This window comes from Falco peregrinus, chromosome 8 (assembly GCF_023634155.1).
Source record: "Falco peregrinus isolate bFalPer1 chromosome 8, bFalPer1.pri, whole genome shotgun sequence".
Taxonomy (NCBI): Eukaryota; Metazoa; Chordata; class Aves; order Falconiformes; family Falconidae; genus Falco; species Falco peregrinus.
In genome coordinates, this window is record NC_073728.1 from 25912895 (window position 1) to 25938825 (window position 25931).

The 25931-nt window shown below is 60.6% G+C and overlaps 1 protein-coding gene across 1 annotated transcript in view; it reads right to left on the reverse strand.

Moving 5' to 3' along the window:
- ASIC4 (acid sensing ion channel subunit family member 4) overlaps window positions 1-25677 on the reverse strand; it is a 65189-nt gene extending 39512 nt beyond the window's left edge. The window contains exon 1 of the mRNA XM_027782346.2: window positions 25019-25677. Within this exon, the coding sequence (XP_027638147.2) occupies window positions 25019-25672 (654 nt within the window). The 5' untranslated portion in view covers window positions 25673-25677. The remainder of the gene's footprint in view (window positions 1-25018) is intronic.
- Between the last annotated feature and the right edge of the window lie 254 nt (window positions 25678-25931).

Genomic DNA, 25931 nt, shown 5'->3' on the forward strand with positions numbered 1-25931 from the left:
CACAGGTATTAAGTGCTGAGCACTCTGCAATTATCAAGCAAACCGTGGGCATCAAGCACTGCACACACCGCAACCGCAAACACACCGCAGGCACCAATTTGACAAATACGCTCCTGATAACAAGTGTGTGGCTGGCGCTGAGTATGTCAAAAAGAACATGTGAGTGTGGGTACAGAGTGCCACGGGCTAAGGCAGACACCAAACCTGGCACGGACACTGAAGATTCTGCATATATCAGCTTGGGCATTGTGTACATTGCAAATATGCAACACAGCATGGGCACTGAATGCCAACCAAATGCATTTCCGGCTCCTTGTTATGTGCTGTGCTATAAATGAAATGTGCCAAGGTACTCTGCTCTAAACGCATTGCAAACACCACATGGACGCAGACACCAGGCACTCCCATGCTGACCACCAAGAGCTGGGCATGCTGCAACCAGCCCTCTTCCAATGCCTGCCTCAAAGCCTGATGCAAAGAGCAGTTCCCCCCAGGCACAGTGTGCTCTGCAAACACCAGACTTGGCAGTGGCACCAAACGCTGGCACACCGTGTGTTGCAAACCTGCCCCAGGAGTGCTATAGCAACTTGGCAAGCTGCTTGCAGCTGGCCCGCTGGCTGCTGGCCCCCCAGTTCCCCCACCCCAGGGCGTGTGGGGTCCTGCCTGTCTCTTGGGAAGCAACAGCCATGCAGGAGGGCCAGTGGTGCGGCACGTGCCGGTGTGCTCAGGGCCTGTTATTTCATTTTCACTTGTCCCATCCCATTAGCACAGTTGTCTGCCACCAGAGAAGGGAAAATTGATGCTAAACGGGATATCAATTTATCATGGAGTGTGTCACCCGCCGCACGGCTCTGCCAGCCGAGCAGCAGAGACGCGCTGCACCAGCCAAGCAGCACCTGTAATTAACAGCTCGTCAGCCTCCCCCGAGCGCTGCAGCCGGGCACCAGCTGGCGGGTTCAGTGTGGGGAATCCCAGCTGCGGTGCCACCCTCTGCCCCCGGCTGGGACCTCAGCATCCCACCTTAGGGGCCGCGTGTGCCCACCTCCTACCCCACTGCCAGGGAAGGAGGCATGGGTGTCTGGGATTGCCAGCCCATGGGATGCTTGGAGAGAGAGGTTTGTCCCCTGTCCCAGCCCTGCCTCAGCCATGTCCCCCCTTGCCCTGATCCCTTGCTGCTGAGGTGTCCCGGTGTGAAGCAGAGCTGTAACTCATGCGGTGACGGTGCCCAGTGAGTAATGAGCCGGGAGCCCGGCTCCTGGGTGTGAGTTACGGCCATTGCCTGCGCTCAGTGAGACATCAATCCCAGCAGGCGGCAGGGATAGAAACATAGCATTCACCGTGCCGGGAAGGGGACGCAGGATGGGCCATCAATCCTGGGCAGCTGGGTGGGATGCCAGCATGAGCAAGGAGTGGGCACAGCCAGAGAGCACCCACTGGGGACACCCCTTCCTGTGTCCCCACATCCAGCCCTTGTCCCTCTGGGTGCCCCTAGCTCCAGAGTGAATGCAGGCTGTCATGCCCAGCTCACGCTGCCCAGCTGTGGGGCCACAACAGGAGGGATGTGTCAGATGTGGTTTCTCCTAGCCCTGGAGACGCTGGTGGACAGGCAGGAGCAGGAAGGAGGGAAAGGGCCACCGGCACAGCCTGGCACAGAGCCAGGAACGGGATCTCAATGCTGTGCCAGCAAAATCTCCGAAGGGGTTTTGCGTGAGCAGGCTCTCCAGCGCTGCTACTCTGGGCTGCTCAGCGGTGCCTCCACTTCCCCAACGCCCCTGCCATACAGGGGTGCTGCAGCCGCACAGCCCCTTCCCCACCATTCCCTGGCAGGAGCAGAACCAGCCCCCACCCCAGCCGTGCACCCGGCGTGCCCCCTGCCCTGCACCCGTCGTGCCGGGGCTGTGCAGCAGCAGGCAGCTGGCGGGAGGGAGCAGGCGAGCAGGGTGGCCCGCAGAGCCGAGCCTGTTTGCTGCTTTGATGTTAAACACCCAGAGATGAAATGCGTGCCCCAGGGCTGGGTCCCTTGCAGCCAGCCGGCCGGCCAGCCTCTGGCTGCAGAGCCGTGTCAGCGCTGGGGCCGATAATTGGATGCATGTTTCTTCCAATGAGTTTGTATCATTTTTATGTAAATTTGACATTTTCCTGATGTTCTGTAATGTGCACAAAGCAAGTGCCGCTCCTGCCGTCGGCAAAGCCTATTTCCTTCCTGTCTGAAGTGCTGTGTTGATTTAAGGGCCTGCTAATACGCGCAGCCGGCCCCCCCGTGCACATGCACGTGCCCACACGTGGCCCACCGGCTCCGATTTCTCTGCATCAGCCTAATGTGCAGCTCCTGGGTGCCCAATGCCATGCCCTACCCAGGGCTGGGGACGACCTGCACTGGCACAGCATGGACCTGGGCTCCCTAAGACAGCAGACCGCCTTCTTCCTCCATCTCACATGGCACCAAATCCCTGCTGGCACCGCTGGATGCCACTTGGCTGTTTGGCTTATCCTGGAAAGGATGAAAAACTGCTTCTGTGCCGGGCATGGCAGGGACACCGCTGTCAGCCTCCACAGGGCTCTTTCATCTCCTGAAGGAAGGTGGGAAGAGATCAGAGCCCTGAAGCCAGAGGGAGAGGAAAGCAGGAGCAACCAAGGGACACCTTTCTGGCAGCGCAGGGAGGTGCTACTAATTAACCACACGCCTAGGGCTGCAGGGGACAATGCAGGGGGAGATTTGAACTCTGCTGCTCTGGGAGCTGCTGGAGGAGCTGGATGGATCTACCCAGGCATCCCAGGTCGTTTCTGGGCAGGTGTCTGTGTGTCCTGGCTGCAGCACTGCCTGCCCACAGGCAGCAGCCGTGGCACTGTGGGGGACCCTTCCTGGGAGCGAGGGCACCCACATTCCCACATCTCCTGGCTTCTCGCGCCGCACAATTTTCCCAGGCTCCATCTTTGGTGCAGGCAAGCGGGTTTCAAAGGCAACGCTGCTATTTAAAGCCCTTATTGTTCGCGTCCTTGACACCGGCAGCTACATCCTGCTGTCGTTCGATGCGAGCGCATCCTGGCCCGGCCAGCCAGAGGAAGGCAGCTAATGAAGAGCAAGTGCAAAGACGCCTCTTCTTTGTTCCGATCACAAAACGGCTTCCCAAACAGTCTCCCTCCGCCCTTCGCTGTGCAGCTATTTATAGCTCCCCTTCCCCAGGGCACGCCGGGAGTTTCCTCCAGACGACGATGCCCTGGGATCCCTTCAATGGGCTGCAGCAATGAAGGCTCTCCAGCTCCGAGGCCCTAAGAGCTGCTCGCAAATGTGCCCCATCCCTGCATGCGTAGCAGGGGCAGCTACGAGGACAGCCGGGTCAGCCAGGGCCAGGGAGAAGGTGGGCTTCCCACGGTCAGCACTCTGCCCAGCCTGGGCAGCCAGTGGCCCCGGGGGAGCTTCTCCATCTGGGCAGCATCACTACCTCTCTCATCTTCCTCCCCATGCAGGGGCGCACATCTGCCGATGCTGCTCCCCTGCCCGCCTCGGGCACAGGGCTGTGCAGCTGCGGGATGCAGTGGAGGTCTGGGTGCCCCAGCTGAGCCCCCTGTGTCCTGGAGCAGCCTGCTTCCCAGCCCCCTGATCAGAGTGGGCATCTGCTGCACCCCCATACCAGGCGTGCTCTCTCCGGCGAGAGGCTTTGACAGGAAATTAAAGATTAATGTTCCCCGAGGCACCTGTGCCAGCAGCACCCACGGTACCAAGGACGTGCCTGGCATGGCAACTAGGCTGGGGGGGCTGGGGCAGGGGTGCCCGGGGCATGTGGGCAGGGAGCAGGGGGGCTGTGTGAGAGGCAGAGGTGGGCATGAGGAGGGAAGGGACATGTCCCCTGGGCACGAAGCCACCGCCACCGTCACTCCGTCGGGCATCCAGAGCCAGGCAGGGCAATGCCATCCTGCAGGCAGGGCAGCACCAGGGCCGAAGTGGCTAGAGGGGTGGCTGCAGAGGGCTGCAGGTCTCAAAGCTCTGTGCAGAGCTCTCAGACCCCTTCCTGCCTCCTTCAACATGGGGGCTCGCCTGGCCAGGGAGCCACCAGCCCCTCGAGGGGACACCTTGTGGCAGGCAAGGGGACACCGGTGTCCGGCTAACTGGCCACCTGGCATGGTGAGCAGAGCCATGCAGCTGAGCAGGCAGCGTGATGCCAGGAGCGTTTCCTCTCTCCCGCTGGGAGGGGATTAAGTTCAGCCCAGCTCTGGCTGGCAGCAGCTGTGCCCACATGGCTGCACCCGTGGCTGCAGCTGCTGCCTCGGCTACAGGCGCAGCTGGGTGCTCCATGCCTGCTGCACCCACCGCCCACTCCCATGGCACCCTGACCCTGCTCCCAGGGCACAGGGCTGTGCCAGAACCCCCTTGTGCCCTGCACTGACTCCCATGGGCACACGCTGAGCCTCATGAGGGTGGTGGGACCCATCCCCCCGCTGTCTGCCCTGGGCATGCACCCACCATGACCATGGGTCTCTCTTTGGGAGCACTGGGTGCCTTGGTGTGCAGGGCTGTGGTTTTGTGAAATATGGCCCCTATAAATCCCGCCGGGTGCGAGCTGTAATTTTCAATATATTTTCAAATATAGTTCAATTATTTTTCCCATATATCATGGGGAAATTGCATTGGCGAGTGGCGGCGCTAAGCAGGGAATGCGTGGCAGGGCGGCGTTAATAGGATTGTTCATGGTATTATGCATGAGGTCGTTCAGGACACAGTGGGGAACCTCGCGTGCTCCAGAGAGACGGAAGGAATAAATCAGGCTATTAGCCCAGCACCTTGCTCAGGTCTGCAGGGGATTAATCTCTGCAGCGTGGGGGGATCCCAGCTGGGCTGCCTCCCTGGGCTCCTCCCGGGAGCTCTGTCCTACTCACTGCCCACATCTGCCCAAAGCACTGGGGAGCACAGGCAGCACTGAATGTGCCAGTGTCACCAGAGTGGGTGTGACATGTCACCGGGGAATGGGCATTCCATGACTGCACTCAGGAGAGTCCCTGAGCCCAGTAGCCAGGCTGGCTGGACACCCTGGGAAGTCCCTCGGTATCTTGGGACCTTTTCTGGAAAAGCTTCATCCTTGGCTTGAGCTTGCAGAAGGGCTGAGGACAAGCATGTCCCCAGTCCATAGCCCTTGTTCCAGCCCTGTGTGGGGTGCCAGCAGCTTCGTGTCCCATGCCATGCTGCAGGTGGGCAGCACAGGGTGCCCTCGCTGCCTCTCACCGTGAGGCAGGTGCTCGGCCGGCAGTAGCTGGGGAGCAGCTGCAGCCTTCAGGACGGGCGCATATAATCAGCCGGGACAGTCACATTTCCTTCGGTTGGCCATGAATATTTATGCAATTTGCACAGAGCTGCCGGAGCCAAGCTGCTGAGCTGGAGGGGAGACGGCTCCCTCCCAGGTCCCATGGGACCTCCCTGGGGCTGGTCCCGCTTGGTCATGTCACTGCACACACCTCCACACTGCAGCCGGCGGGCAGTGAGATGGGAGGTGAGGGTCCTGGGAGCAGTGACCTTGGGCGTGGATGCAAGGGAGGGCAGAGTGTCTGAGGCAGGGCTGGGCACTGCTGTGCTGGGTTTGCAGCGGGAACACCTGCACCAGCCACAAACCACACAAAGAGCACCAAAAGTGGGTCCCAGATGCTGGGCTTGTGGACTGCCTGCCCACTGCCATTCCACCCAGGAGAGCCCAGCAGCCTCGGCACTGCCTGGGCTGGTGCCAACAGAGATGGAGCCTAGCATGCAAACAGCGAGAGGACTTGGTTGTATCTCTCCAGGGTGTCTCTATTTGGGGGCAACTGGAATTACTCCAGGACCCACCACCATGGGCTTGTGCTGACACTCAGCTCGGGACACAGGGAGGCGGCAAGGGACAGCACTGCTGTGGGCTGCAGACTGCTCCCTGGGGTGGCCCGTGCAGTATCTCCAGGGCTCCTTTGCAGAGGCTGGGCATCCAGGGCTGCTTCCATGCCAGGAGCAGGCAGGATGCTTGCTTCCCTTGTGCAGGGCTTGGCCCACTCAGAGCAATGAAGGGGTTCCCAGCCTGGCAGATGCCACTCACCCCCTGGCTGGGTCCCTGGGGGGCTGCCCGGCCCTGCAGCAGATGCCCCACAGCAGGCAGGGAGGCCAAGGACCCACTGGGCAAAGGCATGGGTGCTTCTCAGCAGCAATGGGGCTGGCAGTGCCAGAGCAAGGAGCGAGTGCAGGTGAGGTTTACAGTAAAGGGAAAAACAAATTATTAATCATGAGAGCAGCCCCAGCCGGGCTGTCAGGGCCGCATGGGCTCATGAATATTCAGCATCGGGCTGAGCACTAAATCTCATTTAAATGTCAGGGACCATTAGGCAGACAGGGAGGGGGCTGGGATGGCAGCTCCCTGCTCTGTGCCAAGCCCTGCACCAGCCGGACGGGCCAGGACCAGGGTGCTGGCACCTCCCTGGCATGGCTGGGCAGGGGCCAAACTGGTGCTCTGGGTGTCCCTAGCCCAGTGCTGCCTGGGTGCCCCTCAGGGGTGTCTGAGACCCCCTGGCACCTCTGCCAAGCCTGAACATCTGATTGCAGATGGGTGCTGAAAATCCACGCTGAGCATCCCACAGTTCCAGACGCCAACAGGCATGTGCCCTGCTCCCCCTGGGCAGGGGAACAAATCCTTCTAAATCATCCACCCAGGCAGGCTCAGCCTTGCAGGACACAGTCCCCTGGCCCCCAGCATCCTGGCCAACCCTCCTTATTCCTCAAGGTACACAGGGGCAGCCCCATATCCATCCCTGAGCGTAGAGCTGGTGGGTGCCAGAGGGGTGCCTGGAGAGGCGCCTGTGAGGACCAAAGGGGTGCCAGGGAGGTGTGGGCAGCACACCCAGGGCTCTCTGCACACTCGGCGTCTTCCTTTGGAGCCTACTGTGGAGTCCATTCCCCAGTGGTGCCTGTGCATCATCTCTTTCCATGTCAAGTATCCGCTCCTCCTGAGCCACCTGCCTGCACCCAGCTACCCGTGCTCGGGGTGGCAGCTCCCAGTGGTGCCTGCAGTGGTGGCAGTGGCAGCAGGCAGCAGCAGGCAGCAGGAGGAAGAGAGGCATGCCTGGGCATTGCCTCCCTGTGCTGGCACTCACACTCTCTCCAGCTCAGCAGGGGCCTGGCAATTACACAGATACATTTAAGCTCTTAATCCTACTGAAGATTATTCCAAGGTCGGGGTGTGAGGCAGGTCCCCATGCGCTGCCAGGCTGTGATGCGTCCCTGCTGCCATCTGCCGGGACAGGCCAGCTGAGGTGATGCTGGTACCCTGGTGCACAGCAGCTCTCCCCATGCCTGGGCCACCAGCATCCCTCCACCTATGGCATGGCCACAGCCATGAGCATGCTGGCATCACCTGCAGGTTTGACCCTGGTGTGGAGGACCCTGCCTGCAGCCTCTCCCAAGTGCTGATGCAAGCCTCTGGTAACTCCCCCGGCCCTCCTGCCTCTCAGCCCCATCAGATCCCTGTTGTTGCCCCGCTGTTCTCCATGGGAAGCGTGAAGGGTGGCCTGAGTTATCCAGAGGGATGAGGAGACCTTTGAAGAGGAGTCCTCTCCAGCAGGGCTCAGGGGACATCTTGGACTTGTCATGGATGTGGCTGGGGATTCAAGGGTGCGGTGTACCTTTCCAGGACATCAAAGCTGAGAGCTGCAGAGGAATGTCTTAGCCTGGGTCTGAGGAACCCTGGTGACCAAATTGATGGCTCACAAGCTCTAAAATGTTATCATCACTGGCACTGGCATGTGATGGTCTAAGAGCAGCACATGGCTTGAAGATGGTGCAAACCAACATGAAGGCAGGTCTGAAGCTCCCTGGAGAGCGGGATCATTAACCTCAGAAGCTCATTCCCTTGAGTCGTGCTGGGGTCTCCTTCAGGCACCTTTATGGTGCTTCCCTGCCCAAGGCAGGTTGTGTGGTGGTAACTAAAAGGAGGGAAGGTGCCTAAGAGATGGAAGGCGCTTGGGCTGGGTATCGGCACCCAGGATTCTCCCTCCTGCCCTCTGCACCGCTCATTGGAAACCAGCACCTGCTCCCCAGCGTGGCTGCAGCCGGACAGCTGACGGAACCCTGCAGGACCTGGCATTTCCTCCCTGGGAAGATGTGTAAGTGCTGCAATCCATCACTGTCCTCTCTCCAGTGGCAGGCCAGCTGGGCTGGGGGACAGGGCTTTGCAGGGGTGGGGCTTGCATTACCAGCCAGGGGCAGTGGGACTCTGTGGGCCAGTCCCAGGGGACAGTGAGAGGATGATGCATGCTGCACCTTTGGGTGCTCTCTGACCACGCTGAACCATGTGCACCCAGGACTGGCACCAGGCTCACCCTGCTGGGCAGGAGCAGAGCCTGGGGCAGCACCATGCCTGCCTTTCACCCACAGAGTCCCTGCATCCCGCAGTCCCCTCAGAAAGATGCTTTTCCAGCCTGGCACCCTCCCTCCTGCTGCAGGATGCTCTGGGGGCCAGCACCGGGTTCTCCTGCTTTCCCCTCATCTAGCTACACAGCTGAACAACCATCCTGCACACCAGCATGCAGACACACCAGCCTCTGCAACCCACCCCTCTACCCCACCGTACCCCCCTCCTCTCACACCCCCAAGCCCCACAGAGCTGCCCACACCCCAAACCCTTGCATCTCCTCCTGTTACTGGTTGGGAAGGCAAAAAAAAAAAAAAAAAAATTAATGATTATTAGGAAGAGCTAAAGCGGAATTGCAAATGTTATTTCTCCGGTAGATGGATGATAGCGGGGTGGATGATAGATAGCTGGATGGATGGATCTCTCTCCCTCCAAGCTGTAACCCCCTTCCAATCGCTCCCTCTGGAGCACTGCTGTCACCTTGTCTCTGCTCAGAAGGGCTTTTACTGGCTCACTGGGGGATGCACGAGAACAGGTTATTAATACATGGAGAGGGGGATGGAATCCATTTGACTTGAAAATAGCTGAGAAACTGAACTGCACTTTTAAAATCTGCTTTTAATCAGAAGGAAAAGAAGAGAAGTTTGAACAATTAGGGAGTAATGAAGAGCTTCAGAAAAAAAAAAAGCTCTCTGAAGATTAGCTAAGATTTTTACAGCACTTGGAGAATTTAAATAGCTATGCCGGTATCGAGCAAAATGATACAAATATTCCCTGTGAAAATCACAGGCAGTGGGACTGACGGCGAGTGCCAGAGCCTGGATGTCCACAGGCAGGCACAGCGCCGGCTTGCTGTCAGCAGCGATGCTGTGCTGCCTGCATGCCAGGGCAGGCAAGCAGCTGGCAGCAGCAGGGCTCACCCCTCACCCCCTGTCCTTGAGAGGTAATGAGAGCACGGCCAGGAGGGACCCCCAGCTCAGCCGTGGCAGAGGCTCATGCTGGGAATGCAACCTCCATGGCAAGGCCCATCCCAGCCACTCCAAGACTTTGGTAAGGGGAGCAGGGGTGATACCCCACAGATCTGGGGCTTGGTGGGCTGGGGATGCCCATCAGATGGTCATGTTGACAGCAGATCCCTGGAGGAGAGCACATGGAAAAGATCCTTAGGTACTCCCATGGCACACACGTGGGGCGGGCAGCCCTGATGCTGGCAACCCCTGCTCCTAGCTGACCCCTGGCCCTCGCCATACATGGAAGCCTGCAGGTCAGCCCATCCAGCCCCAGCGTACCAGAGGCTGCTCCCCACCAGTACCTGCTAAGGGCCCGTCACTGGGAGGTGAGTGTGGGGGCTGCACAGCCGTGCACAGCAGCAGCTGGGTAATTTTCATGCTAAGTGAAAAGTAAAGTGCACAGACTCTTTATTAGAGCGAGCACGGTGCGGGGAACAATGAAGGCAGTGATGATCGTTAACTTTCTAATCGGAGGAGAAAAGTCCTCAATGCAATTTTTATGGTAATAACATCGACACTAAAGATAATTGCTCCCCGCGTCGCGCTTAGCGCCAGGAAACTGTTTGGGAAAAAAACATTAATTTGCAGGAACTGAGCCAAAGTTTCCTTAAGGCAGCTGTTCCCTGTGCCACCCTGCCCCCAGTCCATGCCAGCACTGCCCACTGGCCGACCTCCTGCCTGTCCCCACCCTGCCCATACTGGCACCCCTCATCCCTCGCGCTGGCCAGGCTGGGTTTGCACCATGCTGGCGCTGGCCGGTGGCATAGGCCTCTCCCAGCATCGGTCCCTGGGGCTCAGCTCAGCAGGAGATGCCGGAGGCGGTGCAGCCCACCTCTGCGGTGGTGGAAGAGGGCCAGGAACATTTTGGGTGACGTGATGGAGTAGTGCTTGTGCTGCGGCAAAGGGGACGGGCAGGGCTGCCCCGCGTGCCGGGACCACCGCAGGCAGGGAGGGATGGGAGCTCGCGCTCCCTGGGGAATAATAAGCACAGGAGAAATTACAGCCAGGTGACATTTTAACGAGCTGGTGTCCTGCGTGGCATTAATATTCCAGTGGCTGCAATTCCCTGGTGGGCGTTTGAGAGATGAAAAAAAAAAAATCCCAGCCCAGTAAAATCAAATAAATAAATCTCTGCCTAAGCGTGGCGTCTCCCCCGCCCCCGGCACGGAGCGGGCGGCACGCGGTGTGATTTCCCCTGTGATCCCCTGCCGCCAAGCAAGCAATCGGCTCATCTTCGAGCACGGCAGCAGGATGATTTATCCCGGCTCCTGGTGCCCGGGCTCGGGTGAGAGCGTGGGGCTGGGGATGATGCATTGGGCAGGAGCAGAGGTGGCAGCGGGGGGAAGGCCGGAGAGCAGGGCACACACACAGGCCACCATTCCTTCCTAAATTAATTTTAATATTTGACAAATCAAATCTACTTAGGTGAGCCATGGGCCGTGCAAGGGAGATTTATGAGGGTTTGGGGCTGTCGGCTGTGTGTGTAGCCCGTGCCGCCTGGCAGGGCTCTGGAACGCACAGCATCACTAATTCCCCCCTCCCCGAGGGCAGGGATTCAGCTGGCGTGTCCAAGCGTCATGACAGCAGCAAGAAAAATGTCCCGGCCTCTAAGTCCTGGCTTATTAGGCTGGCGGAAGTGATGGGCCCTTTGCCTGCCCCAGCTCTGAGCCCACCGGCAGAGCTGGCAGCCAGGGCGCAGTGCTGGCCACAGCTGGAGGTGGTACCCAATGTCCAGGATGTCCCTAGGAGCTTTGGCTGAGCCAGGGAAGAGCAGCCAGTTCCAGCATGCTGGAGACTGCTCTCCCCTCCGCAGGGCTGGAGCAGTTTTCCATGGGTTGGGGGCTGTTACAAACCTGCAGGCTGAGGAGTGGCACTGGGAGCTAGAGGTAGTGCAGGGGGTGCACAGAGCCATTCCCCCGCAGGGTCATTTCAGTCCCAGCGCCACCGCCAGCCTGCAGATTCATGGGACCCGGGAGGTGACAGGAAACCTGATAGATTTTAAGACAGCAACATGCCCTGAATCTGTAAGGTGCCTGAGCAGGCAAGACAGGGAATCCAAAATGTTTACAGCCTCAGGGGACATGGTGACTGTGAAGCAGGGAGGGCAGGCTGGGTTGCCTGGGATGAGCTGGCCACGCCGGGGAGAGACCAACAGCATACCCGATGTGCTGTTGGAAATCCCTTTCTCATCACAGGCATCCCCCCAGCAGCTTTGCGGGACCAGCTGGGGACACTCAGGGTGGCCCAATGCCCCAGTGCTGAACCCACTCCTGTGGCAAAGCCCTGGCATGGGGGGCTCCCCTGGGCTGCAGAGGTCTTGTGGTGATTCTGGAGAGGGGTCTTCAACACTTTCTGCCCTGTGGGTGGGGACCAGCCTGTACTTTTTTCTTGCTGACTCCTTTATTTGGCACAGTTGGGCTCCCTGTGCCCATGTGCCCAGCCAGGGAGACGGGCTGCCCTCAGCCAGCACTTGCCTGGATGATGCTACTACAGAGACAAAGCACTAGGGTCTGTGCCGAAAAGCCCCATGTCTGGCTGCAGCCTCAAGCTGCAGTGTCTCAAGGGGCTTGCAGCACGTCCCTGTCTCGAGGGACCTACAGCGGCACATGGCCTGCGGCATGACAGACAGCCTTTCCAACTCCTCCAGCAGCTAAGAGGCAAGCAGTATGCCTAGCTTGGACCAGCCTGGAGCCCTGGGTGGCTCCACTGCCTGCCCTGCCTGTGCCCTCCCCCAGCTCCTGCTCTGCTGATAGCAAAGCCCTCCACCTGCCTGAGGCATGCCAGAGAACAGCCAAGGGCCACGGGAGGGATGTGAGATATGGGAGAGACAATCTGTCCGCAGGGATGACATGCACGCCTACACCCAGCAATTCTTACAGTATAAAACAGAGACCTCAAAGATCTCAAAGGACTAGAAGAAATGTCTACAAGTTGCCTGGGCCAATAGGGACCAGCTGTGAGAAGTGATGGATATAAGGAGAAGGCAGTTTCTAGCACCTCTTTTCCCCTGTGTTTGGCTGGGCTCTGGACTGGGCACTGGAGCCAGGCGCTGCACCCCAGCGTGTCCCTGCAAAGCAGGATGCAGTAGGATGGATAGAGGGCTGTGCCTCTGGGGCTGCAAGTCTGCAGCAGCGCTTCATCCCTAAAAGCTGCACATGATTCCTGGTCGCTCTCGCTAGCCCAGCTCCAGCCCCATGGGTGCCACATCCACAGCAGAGGCAAACTGCGCTGGCCCGGCGATACACCGTCTGTGGGGAGGTGGAGTGACTGGCTTGTGGGCACTGTGTTACAGCTCCAGCTCTCAGCAGAAGTGTATGCTCTCATAAAATATCTACATTTGGATGCAGAGATTTCCAGGGATCCAAAAACACTGTGCTGATAATTAAACATCTGCTCTGCATTTGTGTGCCTTCCTGCCATGACGTCGCTTCAACCCTCGCTCTCTGCTGCCTGTCCTCCGGCAAGCACTCCGGACGGGGACGTCATCCCCTGCTCACCGCTCTGCCCCATTCTGGAGGCACAGCATCCCAGGCCATGGGTACTGGGAGAGAGAGGACAGCTCCAGGCACCCCTCAGAGCAAACAGTAGCTTCAGTGCCAGCACCCACAGCCTTCACAGGGCTGCAAAGCTGACAGCCTGCTGTGTGGCTTGTATCAGCCCAAACAGTTTCCCTGAGCCCCACTGTGCATTGCCAGCCAGTGCTTGTCCATGCACAGTCCCCTGGGCTAAGCAAGCAACTGCCACCACCATCCTGCAACCAGGAGAGCATCAAAACAACTTCCAAATTGATCTCTGAGACTCTTCTGCAAGCCCCAGTCACGTCCTGCTAGGAACAAGCGTCCGCTCTAGTTACTGTCTCCTAGGAGAGCACCGAAGGCTTCAGGCTGTCACAGGAGGAGTGGACCCAAACATGACATCTCCATGGAGCCCAAGGTATGGCAGGCAGGGACACAGCGCTGCTGAGCAGATGGCACCGGGGCCTGGATCGATGGGACGCAGTCAGGTCCCGTGGGGGCTCTAACGGCTCATATAGGGCAGGGCTGGTGGTGGCATGAGCCAGGGACAGGGGGGTTCCCTTCCCCAGCTGTGGTTCCCCTGGCTGCAGCTGTGCCTGCATCCCTGCCCAAGCACCCAGCAGGGCTGAGCTGAGGCAGCTGCCTGCTGCCTTCGCAGCTGGCCCTGAGGGGCCACATCCTGCCTGCACTTCACTCCGTGCCTGGCCACTGGTGGCAAGCCCAAGCACCCTCAGTGCCAAGCCAGCCAGGCACTGCCAGTGGCTGCACTGCCACCTCTTCCCTGGGACCCACAGCCTGGCAGGGTGCCAGCATCCATGGGGACAGCACCCTGCTGGGGTGGGGGGACAGGGAGCTCGGGTGGGTGCAAGGATGTGGGAGGCTCAGCGGGGTGTGCTGCAAAGCGCTGGGTGCAGCACCTCAGCATGCCCCAGCCACCTGCCCTCCCTTCACCAGGGATGACCTTCATGCCAGCAGCACAGCCCCATCCCTTGTCCCCTGCCGGCTCTCTGCCCTCGCCTCCTGGCCACCATGATGTTTGTCACACCTGTCACCATGGCAAGGGAGAGATTAGCTGTAGACCCTCCACTCCCGCCCCAAGCCACTGATTCATATTCATGAGACTTCAAAGCATCTTGCCTGGCTCTCCTGCACCAAACCTAATCCTCTGCTGCAGCACCGTGCCAGCAGCCCTCACTCGCAGCACAGAGCCAGCAGCTGGCAGCCCCAGAGCCCTTCTGCCCTGGCCAGCAGTGGCCGTGCGGCCACGCACCCACTAGTCCTGCTGCCCCACAGCAAGCCTAGCCCATGATCATGGGGGAATGCTCTGCACCTTGGGGGTGCTGCCATGGGAAGCCACAAAAAATCAGAGATCAGCAGCATGGAAGCAATGGTTTGTGAGTCCTCACCTACACCTGTCTGTCCCTCCACCCCTCCAGAGCAGAGGGCTGTGCCCACAGCACCCTGCCTGGACTGCCAGCCCAGCAGCATCCCTGTATGGATCACGTCGATACCGCCATAAGTCCTGGCACCCCACAGCCCCCCTGCGCTCCCTCCACAATCAGCAGGGGCAGCAGCAAGGGGCTTTTGAGGGGCGCCGGGCGGGCAGAGCACAGACCCTCGCCGGGCAGCCTGCCTGCGCTTGCCAGCAACGGATCCTGTAGCATGGCACCAGCGCAGAAGTGGCGGGGAGCGTGCTGAAGGCCACAGCATTTGGAGGTGCAGGCAGGGCCAAAGCAAGTAGCTACCCCCAGCCCACCCCCACAGAGCAGTGGGGCAAACGGGAGAAGAGGCACCCGGGGTGCCCTCCCATCACCCTGCTGCAGTGTGGATGCAGGTGGGGCTGCAGACCCCTACAGGCACTAGTGTTAACTGGGCCACCTCCACATCCAGCTCATCTGCTTCATGGCAGGATCACAGCAGGGTCAAACACAGCCAGCCCTGCACGGAGCACCGGTGGCATCACACCACCCGTCGGTGCTGGCAGACCTACGCCACTGCTGGTGCCGGGAAGGTGCTGGCTCGGCGCGCAGGTCCTGGCGGTGGGCGGGCGGTGGGTCCCCCGTGGAGCTGTCTCCTCCAGATGGCGAAGGCCATTAGAGCTGCTCTTGCGCGCACGGAGCCATAAAGTTTATGGGCCTCATCATTTAGCTGTAATGGAAATAGTTAAATCTGTCTCTGTTTAAGCAAACTCTGCCCTCGTGGGAGCGCTTGGCATGGGCAGGCAGGGGAATCCAGCGGGCAGCAGGCGCCTGCGCTCACCACCCGCCGCCAGGGCAGCCGGGGCAGCCAGCCCTGGCATCCCACCCAGCACTTGGAACGTCCCTGTCATGCCAGGATGGGGACAGGCGTATGATACTGGCGTGGGGGCTCCCCCTGCACTGCCAGCCCCAGTGCCTCCATTTTCCCCTTGGTGCAGGGAAGGTGGGAGCCACATTTGCGGCAGCCAGGCAGGACTTGGGACTGTGCAAATTTCCTGCCAGCAGGAGCTGTGAGGCGATGTGCAGGCAGGACGATGCCTGCCTGCTTCAGGCAGGGTACGTGCAGCTGCATAGGGGTGAGGCTGCGATTTGGCAGATGCAGACCTGCCGTGCACAGGCAGGTGCTTTGGCTCAGCCGTCCCCAGGCAGAACATAGCCTGGAGCCTGCCGGAGCCCACTGCATGGGGCAGAAGAAGACGTGATGCCTTGAAAGCCACTTTTCATCCCTCACCCAGCACCTCCAGGAGCTGGGCGGGGGGATATGATTCCAGCACAGTCCAGATTGCTCCAGCTCTTGAAGCAGGACTGGGGCAGGGAGCAGGGTGGGAGCAGCACCCCGCTGTGCCTCACAGCACCCCTCAGCCCTGGCCTGGGGTGGGAGGCTGGACCCCCAGCTGGGAAGCTGCCAGTGTGTTTATGGAGGGCCAGTTCCTCTCCACCATGGCGCAGGTAGGTGTGCCGACCCCAAAGCTGTAGGACAGGCTGGTGGCACCTGCCCCACATGCAGGGTCTCAGCTCAGCACCCCATGCCACCTGCCCCCTGCCTCTCATCTCACCTGGGATGGGGTGAAACCCCAGAGCTGCCCCTGTTGCTGGAGCGGTTCTCCCCACCCATACTTAGCCATGGTGGTGGTAGGAGCTACCCTCTCCCCAGCATGCAAAGCATGATTAATTACAGAGTAAGTTGTTAATATTCACAGCTAATTAAAGATCCTTATCATGAATAATGGAGCTCACTCTCCAAATTATGGGACAAGGATGGAGGAGGGGGTAAAAAGCCCTGTAGAAAGAGGGGGCTGCAGGGGGGCAAAGCTCTGGGGAATGGGCAGGGGCACAAGGGGCAGTGGTGGTGCACTACCCTCTCTGTGAGATGTCTGGGTCTGACAGTGCCCTGGTCAAGGATGCAGTGATAGGCAGAAACCAGGGCAGCAGGCATTGGGGCAGGCAGGGGATCCAGCCACACTGGAGCAGGGGCCAGGAAGCCATGGAGGCTCGAGACACCCGGTCTTGCACATCTCCCCATGGAGCAGGGACTGTCCCAACTTGGTGGCACAGAGCCCCTGAGCCAGCTAATCCCTAGCAGCTGTCCAGCACAGGGCTGGGATGGGGCTGCCTGGTCCCCAGCAAACAGGCGGGAGGGGAGGGCACCAGCATATTGCCTGAGCTCCTGTTATACAAATGAAAGGGTTTTAGTGGGAAAGACTCTGGGAGAGTAATACATCTCCCATATTGATCGCAGGCCAGGGACCAAGGCACGGCTTAAACAGTAATTGATTTCTAGCTGCCGAGATGTGTTGGGGAGCATTGATTTAACAGCACTGCAGACACACTGCTACTAATCTGATTAAAGTATTTAGCAGAAATGTTATTCTTTAAAAAAAAAAACAGAGGGAGGTGATAGTGCTGCCCGGGGCCAGAGGGCTGAGGCAGGACCTTGGAGCAGGGGCAGGCTAGCCCCCCCGCTGGCAGGGGCCTGGGGACGGCTCTGTGCCTGCACCCCGGCAAGGGTGCAGCTGCCTTGGGACACATCTCCAGCCAGCTGTGCTTGCATCTGTTCTCACCAGAGCTGCCAAGGACACATGCTAGTCCAGCAGGATGCGGGCGAAGCAGAGCCAAGGACGCGTGCTGGGAGCGCAGGCAACACGTGGGCAAGTGCCCAGCCAGCCACCCTGACAGGGTGTCCACCAGCTGCTCTGGGGACAGAGCAGATGAGGGAGGATGTGGAGGCAGCCTGCAGAGGTGGCCTCAGTTGGAGGGACGCTCTGCTAGCGATGTGCACATGGCCCACACTGGTGCTCCAGCAGCCAGGGAGGTGCAGGAGCCAAGGTCTGGCAGCACCTGCAGCCCCAAGCCCCTGATCTCTGCAGCATCCCAGGGCAGGGAGGGGGTGCTGAGCCAGGGGTTGATGCTGGGAACCAGGAATGCTGGCCCTCCAGTCATGCAGCATCCCCATGCATGATCCCTTCCCCACCTTGTGCACTGTCACAGGCAGTCAGGCCATTGCAGGGAGTTCTCACATGCCATGCCCTCCTGTCCCTGCTCCACTGCTGAGAGCAGGGACAGATGCTGTGGTGCTGGGGATGGGACTTCCCCATACCGTTCCCAGCCCCACAGAGAGGCACCAGCTGAGCAGGTGGAGGGGTTCATTCCACTCCCCATCACACACATCAGCCCAGTTAATTAACAGGCGATATCAAACAAATAAATTATTCCTGCTTCCTATTGATTCTAATTTACTGGCCCCTGGAGAGCCCGTGCTCATTTATCCCACCTGTCACCCTTGTTTAGCAGCTGCACTAACATCTGCCCTGCTCCCTTCACCTCTCCCACTCCTTCACCCTCAGGGCAGAGCTGGGCACAGCCCTGGGACCCATGATGCCCAATGCCACTGCCCGTCATCCCCTGGGATGCAGCTGCAGTCCAATCTGCTGTTACTCCCAGGGATGACGGATGCCACAGTGCCAGCAGCACAGAGAGGGAGGCTGGTTGCCCACCCTCATGGCACCCCCTGCCTCCCTAGGGATCAGCTTCATCAAGGGATGCCTGGGTCCCTGCCAGCCCTTTCCTCTCCCCAGCACCACCAGAAAGGGTGGGGACACTGGTTCTGGCTGCCCAAGCCCAGCCCCAGCTCCCCATGGGCATCTGGGCCACCAGCACAGGCTGTGCCCAGCAGGACAGGAACCAGATTTCCCCACTGTCCTAGAGAGAGTCCACCACTGCCCACGCACCAGCCTTTGATGTCTGCCTCATCTGCGGGAGGTTGATCAAAGCCCAAGCCCCTCCCAGCTCCCGCCCCTATGGAAGCCAGATCAATAAATCAATCCTGGCTCAGCTGCTGACTGCACAGCTCTTTGCTCCTGGGCAGGCTTGGTTGGGAGATCCTGGGGAGGCACAGGGTCCTGGCATCCAGCCCTGCCTGCTTTGGGGGCTCAGCTCATGGCTAATGCCACATTGGGCTAGTGACACATCACCCATGCCAGCCCAGGCTCTTGGCAGCCCCTGGCAGCCAGAACTGCCTTCTGCTTGGGTCTGAGCAGCACCCAGTGATGGGTCCTTGTCCTCCCCCAGCCAGGGCACCAGTGCCCAGCGCTGCCTGCACAGGACTGGGCTTTAGGGCTTCTGCCAGACAGGGCTTGCATGCACCAGTGCAAGCGGCAGCATGTGTGCCCTCCTCTGGGCACAAGGAATGTGTGCTGGCTGAGCTGGGGGATGCTCAGGGCAGCAGCCTGCCTGCACGGAGCCAGCTGCAGCGAGAGCAGCTCTGGCCTAACAGCTCCAGCGAGTGACCAGCCATGCCGTACCGGGACAGCTGGAGGCTGGCCAGGGTTGGGATGGGGCTGTGAGCACAGCCTGCCTGCCTGCTGCTCCAGGCGCTAGTGCTTTCCAGAACTGGCTGAGCTGGATTTCCTCGGGTTGGACGGATTAAACTGATCCCGGCCAGACGCCAGTGGCAGGCTGCTTGCCACGTGCCCATGGTCCGAGCCTGCCTGGAGCGTCTGGTGCTCTGATGGGGATCAGCCAGCATCTGGCTTGGAAAGGAACACATGGAACACTGGAATCACTCCTGGGGACCCTGCTGAGCCCCTGGTGTTGTCTGTCCCTCCCCAAGCCCTTGGACGTCCCCCTATGCTGCGCTTCCCTTGCAGAAAGTTGAGCAGCCGCAGCCCCACTGCTGTGTTGAGGGGTGGGTGAGGAAGAGCGGCAGATGCTGCTGCTGAGCCCTGCTGCCAAGGTGGCCGAGGCCAGGGGTGCCGGCAGGAGACACTCACCTCGGGGTGGTTCATCCCAGGTGTCTGGCAGGAGCAGCCAGAGAGCCAGGGCTGCCTCAGCCGAGCTGGGATGTCTCCTCCAGAGCCAGCCCATCACCCTGGCCTCCAGCCCTCAGCTGAACCCGCGCGCCTGCTCCCACAAAGGCACTCCCTGGGGATGTAGCCCGGCTGTACCCGCAGCCGGGAGCTGCCAGCCCCCGCACCGCTGCCCCACCGGCCCCTGCAGGGCCAGGGGGTCCTGGCAGGGCGGGCGGCTGCCGCTCCCGGCTGGCTCGCGGTCCCGCAGCGGTGTGCGGTGGGGCACGTGTGGGAGGAAGGGCTGGCAGCGGTGGCTGGGAGATAAGCTCCCCTCTCATCCTCATCGCCTGTGACGAGAGGGAGATTTATGGCCCCGAGCTGCGATTTGTGCGCGGCTCCAGCACACGGTATTGATCACTCCCGGTTTCTCTTGCCGCTCCCTCACCTCCCAGCCCCTGCTGCCTGGCTGCCTGGTGAGGTGGGCAAGCCAGCCCTGCCTGTTAACTCTTCCAAACCTGTGAGCCCCCGTGTCCAGGCACCCCTCAGTGCTGCAGCAGCCAGGGCAACAAGGAGCACCCCCAGCCCAGGCTGGCTGGGATGCCAGGGCCCATCTCTTGGGAGGATGGCAGGATTTTCCCAGCCAGGGCTCAGCACAGGGCAGGCAGGGGTAATTTGGCTGGGTTGGCAATGGGGAGCATCTGTTGGCAAGGAGAGGGACCAAGCCCGGGGGGGAGGAGAGGGGGGAGGACTGGAGAAGCCAAGGGGACAGGGATGGCAGGCAGTGATAAGGGGACAGCACGGAGGGGATGGGGCATGGTGCCAGGGATTAGTGCTGAGTGTACAGGGAGGGCAGGTGGTGACAAAGGGACAGTGCCCAGGGACAAACAGGGTGTGGTAGCCACGGGCGGTGCCCAGGGCACACAGACATCGGTGTGCACCGAGCAGTCCCAGGGCCAGCTGAGGGGCTGATGCTGAGGAGGTGGAAATGGGGGGCAGCCGAGGGGGGAAAGGGGTGGGACTGCAGGTGGCTCTGCAGCAGCAGCAGGAAACGATGTGTGAAATGAAGAGTTCCTGCCCAGTGCCCAGAGGGAGCGTGCAGCATACTGAGCAGGGCTGGGGCTGGGGAGGGGGCTGCAGGGGAGTACATGGCCGAGGGGTCCCCAGCACTGCGTGGGTACCCTGACTAGGGGGGTGGCTTTGCAGCACAGGGCTGTGCCCCTCCTGCAGGGGAGGCGGGAGAGGGGACTTGGCGTGGGAGCAGTGGGTGGCTGCTGTGGGGGGCATGGCCCTGCTAGATCAAGCCCTTACTGGCCCCCCTCTGAGACTCCCCGTCCCCGTGTACCCACCACCCCCTCCCCACTTGCTGGTTTCCCGCTGCTCCACGGAGATAATTAAATCCGCTATTTCGGCTGGTTCCGCATCCCCTGCCAGGCGGATCCGCAATCAGCCTTGAGAGGACCTGGGGCTCCCCCACCTGCGCGGCCCCTCCTGCCCTCCCCGCACCAGGGCACCTTGCGTGGCCCTGCCGCTTCTGCCTGCCTCAGCTCCCTGCCTGTGGGCATGATCTGCCTGCCTGCACCCCTGGGGGTAGTCCTGGGTGTTCATGGGTGGGGGCAATACGCTCCTCTCCTGTGTTGGTCACATCTCCTCTGCCAGCTCCAGTGTTGTAGCCCCATGCCAGCTCCTCTGGTGGGGTCAGCCCCGTCCCCAAAGCCAGCCTGGCTGCAGAGGGGCCTGTCCAGGGGGTGGCACAGACGCCAAGCACTGACAGAAACAGCTCCCCACTGGCTGCCCCACACCTCCAGCTCCCCATCCATCCCTGGTTCCGACATTATCGTCTTCCTGCTGCACCCGGGGAAGCTTTAAATAATTCACAGAGGTGAGCTCGAGCACAGATGCTCCCGCAGGCAGCTGGGTGTGAGCAGGCAGGCAGCGGCTGGGCGGCAGAGATAGCGGTGCCATCCCGCTGGCTGCCCAGGGTCTGCTGGCACCTGACAGCCGGGAAGGAAGGGCCTGGGCTTGGCATTCACAGAGGAAAAGCACTGGGAGCATCATCCTGAGACAGCTCAGCAGAGGTGGCAGGTGAGCAGGGTACCTGGGGAGCCCCACACCATGCTGCCCCCCATGCCCAGCCCTGTGCTGTGCCCCCAGCCCGGCCAGCTCTCCCCCCACCCTCCCTGCTGCCCCCGATCTCCTGTGCAGAATCACAGACCGATTCCTGAGAAAGTCTGTTGTTACACTGGCAGCTCTGGCTATAAATTCTGATCAATAATTTAAGGAGGTAAATCCATTAATAGAACACCAAAATACCCCCTCACATCTGAAGCACAGAGGTGGGAGTGAAGGAAGGTGAGGGTGCCTGGGTGACCTGCACTGGTCCCACCAAAAGCTCTGGCGCTACCAGTACCAGCACGGTGGGGAAGGTGGCAAGCTTTGCTGTGACTAATCACCTGCTGTGCCAGGAGAGGGGAGGGCAGCATCAGTCAGAAAGCAGGGTTATTGATGGACTCCAAGGCTGCTATTACCTGCCAGCCCTGCTATTACACACACCATCACTCAGTGCGTGGCTGCGGCCACCACTCCAGCCCCTCGGCAGCATCTCAGACTGCACTGGCCAGGAAAACCCCTAGAAACAGATATAATTACACAGATCGTGCTCACCAGGGGTGTTTCAGCTGTAGCCCCGTTACCTGTGCTGCTGGCTACGCATTGCATTGATGCTGTTCAGTGCTGCCTGGGTCACCCTCCAAGTCCCGTGTCCCCAGCCCCACAGTGAGCCAGCACCAAGCAAACCCCGTAACACATCCCTGCTTGACCTCAGTGCTTTCTCCATCCTCCACAGCCAGCCCGGCCCCCTGCAGCCTGCCTCAGCTGTGGGCAGGAGGCAGCCCCTGCCAGCCAGGGTGGGGGAGCTGGCCTTTCCCACCCGCAGGTGATGTTCTCAGAAGCCGCTGCGTTGTGATGGTGAGAGCCCACCGCAGCCCGGCTCATTTCAGGAGGATTAGTCTGTGATCCCCCACTGCTCAGCCCCAGGGAGGGCAGCTCCGGGAAGCGGGGAAGGTGAATTTAAGGGAGATTAACCCTGGTCCCCAGCGGGATGGGAAATGGAGGTACATCTGCTCAGCCAAATGGAAGGAACAGCTGCCCCATGGGGGAGCAGATAAAAATAAGCTGACATTTACCTGCCAGCCCTGAGCAGAGTGGGTAGAGGGCACCGTGACCAGGCTGTGTCCACTGAGGGATACAGGCATCCATTTGAGTGCCAGGTACTCACCAGCCACTGTCCTGCTTAGGCTGTAGGGACAGCATGTGGCATGCAGCTGTGTGGCTGTGTGCCTGCAGGGCAGTGTCCCTGCACTGGTGACAGGGAGTCCCACCGAGGCAGGGTTACGTGCAGGGCACATGCAGGCATCGATGCTAGAGCGATGGGGCAGGGAGGTGTGTGGGCCAGGGTTGTGGTGTGCTCAGGGCTGCCTGCGCATGGATGTGGGCAGCAGGGTGGCAGGCAGCAAGGTGGGCAGCTGTGGCATGGGAAGGAGGGTAAGCTCGGGGCAGGGCTGGTGCCTGAGCCTGGAGCCTGCTGGAGTACTCATTCCTCCTAGGGGTATGGTAGTGAAGAGAATAGGCAGGGCTGGAATCCCCAGCAGAGATGCCCTGGGAGATGCCCAAGGAAGGTGAAGGAAATCCACATGGGCACCCTTCCCTGCAACCAGCAGAAAGAGGCTTCTTCACCCGTCTGAAGCCCTGCAGCCTGGGCTGGCAGCACTCTCTGCCCTGCTCAGGAGCCAGGGAATGCCACAGTGGCTGCTCCCACCTCTCCATCTGCCTGCAGCAGCCCCTGTCTTCCCAAGCACCACAGAGGAGAGCTGAGTATCCTTCTACGACGGCGTTAACGTTTCCCATCAGTGCTGGCAGCTCCTCCTTAGGATGGCACTTGCCTGTTCGCAACCATCTCTGAGCAGCACAGGCCAGCTGCCCCTCAGTCACAGAGGTCAGGACACCTCCTCCAGCATTGCTGGCTTTGCATCCCACCACCAAGCAGACATTGACCTTGCCATGTGACCAGCAGCTCAGAGTGCCTGTCCCAGCCAAGGCACATCAGCCTGGCCTGCAGCTGGTCACCCAGGTCCCCAGGATGGCAACAGCCCTGTGAGCTGCTGGCACTTTTGCCCCTGGGGCACAGCAGCACCCAGCACTTGCCTGGCCTGGAGCACCCAGCCCAGCCCCAGTGAGCCCCAGGCCAAGCCCTCACCACCAAGAAGCCAGCGCATGGCTGCAGGTGGGAAGGGTTAACAGCTGTGAGAGCAGAGCCTCCCCTTCCTCCCCCTGATCTGTGTTTTACAGGCCGAGCTATTACTAGGAAATGTTCCCATCAGCACCATTGATCCCCTTGTTTACAGCCCCGTAATCCTCAGCTGTTGACTCAGGAGCAAAGAAGCAGGAGGGAGGAGGTGGGCAAAGAAGCAGGAGGGAGGAGGTGGTTCCCTCTTGGGCATTGCCTCTGCCCTGCCTGCAACCCTGCGCAATGCCTGCCTGGCTCTGATGCAGCGGGCTAACATGTGCCCAAGCCCTGCGGCATCTGGCTGGGCACCGGGCTCTCCACAGCTTGTGGGGAGACCATGGAGGGTGGCACAGTGGCAGGAGCTCAGCTGTGGTAAAGGCCATGGCCCCGTATGAGATGGCCCACGCCGGCGGCTGTGGGTCCCCCTTCGCCAGCAACACCCGCCTGGTGGGTGGCTGTGTCTCCCACCAGCTGCCCCACACCTGGCCGCAGGGCCCTGCGTGGCAGCCCTGCTTTGTTCTCATTTGTGTGATGAGTGGAGCCATCACGCTAAATCAGGGACCCTCCCAGCTCACAGCTCTGCATCTGCCAAGCCAGGACAGCCCAGCATGGCAGCGGGTGCCAGCTCGGTGCCCCAGGCTGCCCACCAGCCAGAAGCACAGCAGGGCTGGGGTGCCAGCTTCCCGTGTGGGGTGCTGGCCTCACACAGCCCTGTCTGGTTCTGCCCCTGTGTGCCAGCTTTCCCCATCCCAGCAGGGCTCAGGTGGCTCCCTGGACCTGTGCAATGGGACTGTGGCTCTCTCTCGCCCTTGACCGAGCTGGGATTGTGCAAACAAACCTGTGCTAAGCATCTGAGGCAAGGGCGTTTGCATGGCATCCATCACTGGGACTTTCATAAGCTTTTGTAGTTCTTCCAGCTCCGATAACACTACAGTTAGGTCACCTCCCTGTGCTGGTGCCTGCAGGCAAATCCCAGTGCTGGCTGGGAGGGCAGGATTGTGCCTCCCTCTGCTGTCTTATGCTACTGCCTGGATGCAGCCCATCCCCTGGTCCCTGCTCTGCTAAAATGGAATATGCCTTGCTCCCTTCCAAAGCCCTCCAGGCAGGGATTTACCTTCCTTCCCTCCACAAGCCCTTGGGAACCTGGCTCTCCCCCAGAGTCCACGGGAGGGTAGGGAGCCAGGCTTCCCAGTCAGGCTGGAGCAAGGCTGCAGATCACAGCCTGCCACTGCTGGGGCTGATCCAGGCTGACTGAGTTCCAGGGCTGGGGTCCCCAGCCCGCCTTTTCCCGGCACCTCTTAGCTTAGTTTCACAGCACAAGTCCTGCTGGAGCATCCCCAGCCCAGCTCAGCACATCCTTGCTGTGCACAGGGCTCCGCCCCAGCCCCAACAAACCCCATGTCACACCAGGCAGCCTAACAGCCTGCAAAAACTGGCCCTTGGCAGCTTTCCGCTTCCCTGATCCCCAGTCACCAGGGGCTAGGATCCCCTTGCCAGTACCCCAGCAGTGTCCTGGGCTGTGGGTGCCAGCACAGGGACCATGTACAGCCCTCCCTGCCTCCCGGGATGTCCTGCCACTGGGCACTTACTGTCTGGAAGTCACTGCCATTGCAATCCTCATCGATGAACGTGCAGCGGACAAGCATCTCGCCCAGGTCCAGCTGGTGGCCCACGCGCCCATAAAACTCCTCCAGGTCAAAGGGGTGGCTCTTTTCTTCCTTGGTCATGGCCAGCGTCCCCAGGAGGGCCTCCAGCCTGCTCCTCTCTGCTCCCTCTGGCACCAAGGGCTGGCCAGCCCCATCCAGGAGACCCAGCATCTCCCCTGCCCAGTACAGGTCATGGCCAGACACCCGCGAGAAGCGGGCAGGGTTGAGGTTGCAGAGAGTCACGGCAGGGAAGGTCTTGTTGCGCTCCGTCTCCTCCTCCAGTTGGGTGTTGTGAGGGTACTGGAAGTACAAGCCCATGCATTTGGCATAGGCATGGATGAGGAGGGCCAGCGAGCCCAGGAAGGCCAGCAGCCACAGCAGGTTACGGGCAGTGTAGCGCTGGTGCCGGAAGATGTGCTGGATGCCGTGGAGGGTGGAGCGGCCAGCAAACTCCTCCAGGCTGCATGGGTGCTGCTGCGGGACCGGGGCATCACATGCTGGGTGCCTGGCAGGGCAGCCCCCCACGGGAAGGGATGCTGAGGGCTGGGGGGGACTCCAGGGGCATGGGGGGGGCCTCCCAGCTTCTTCTGTCCACATGCTGCTGCCCGGTTCTGCCTCTCCAGCTGAGCCCAAGGCGCTGGGGGCGGTTTGAGGAGCAGATGACCAGGCAGTGACGGGTGGGTGGGTTGGGCTGTGCGGCAGGCGGCGTGTGCCAGTGCCGGGTGGGACCAGCACGGCATGGTGCTGCCCACACCCTGCCCGAGCGGGAAGCTCTCTGAGTGCCCAGACCACAGACGTACTTAGCGATTGCCGCATCCTGCAGGAATCGGAGCCAGAGGCTGAAACATCCTGGAAA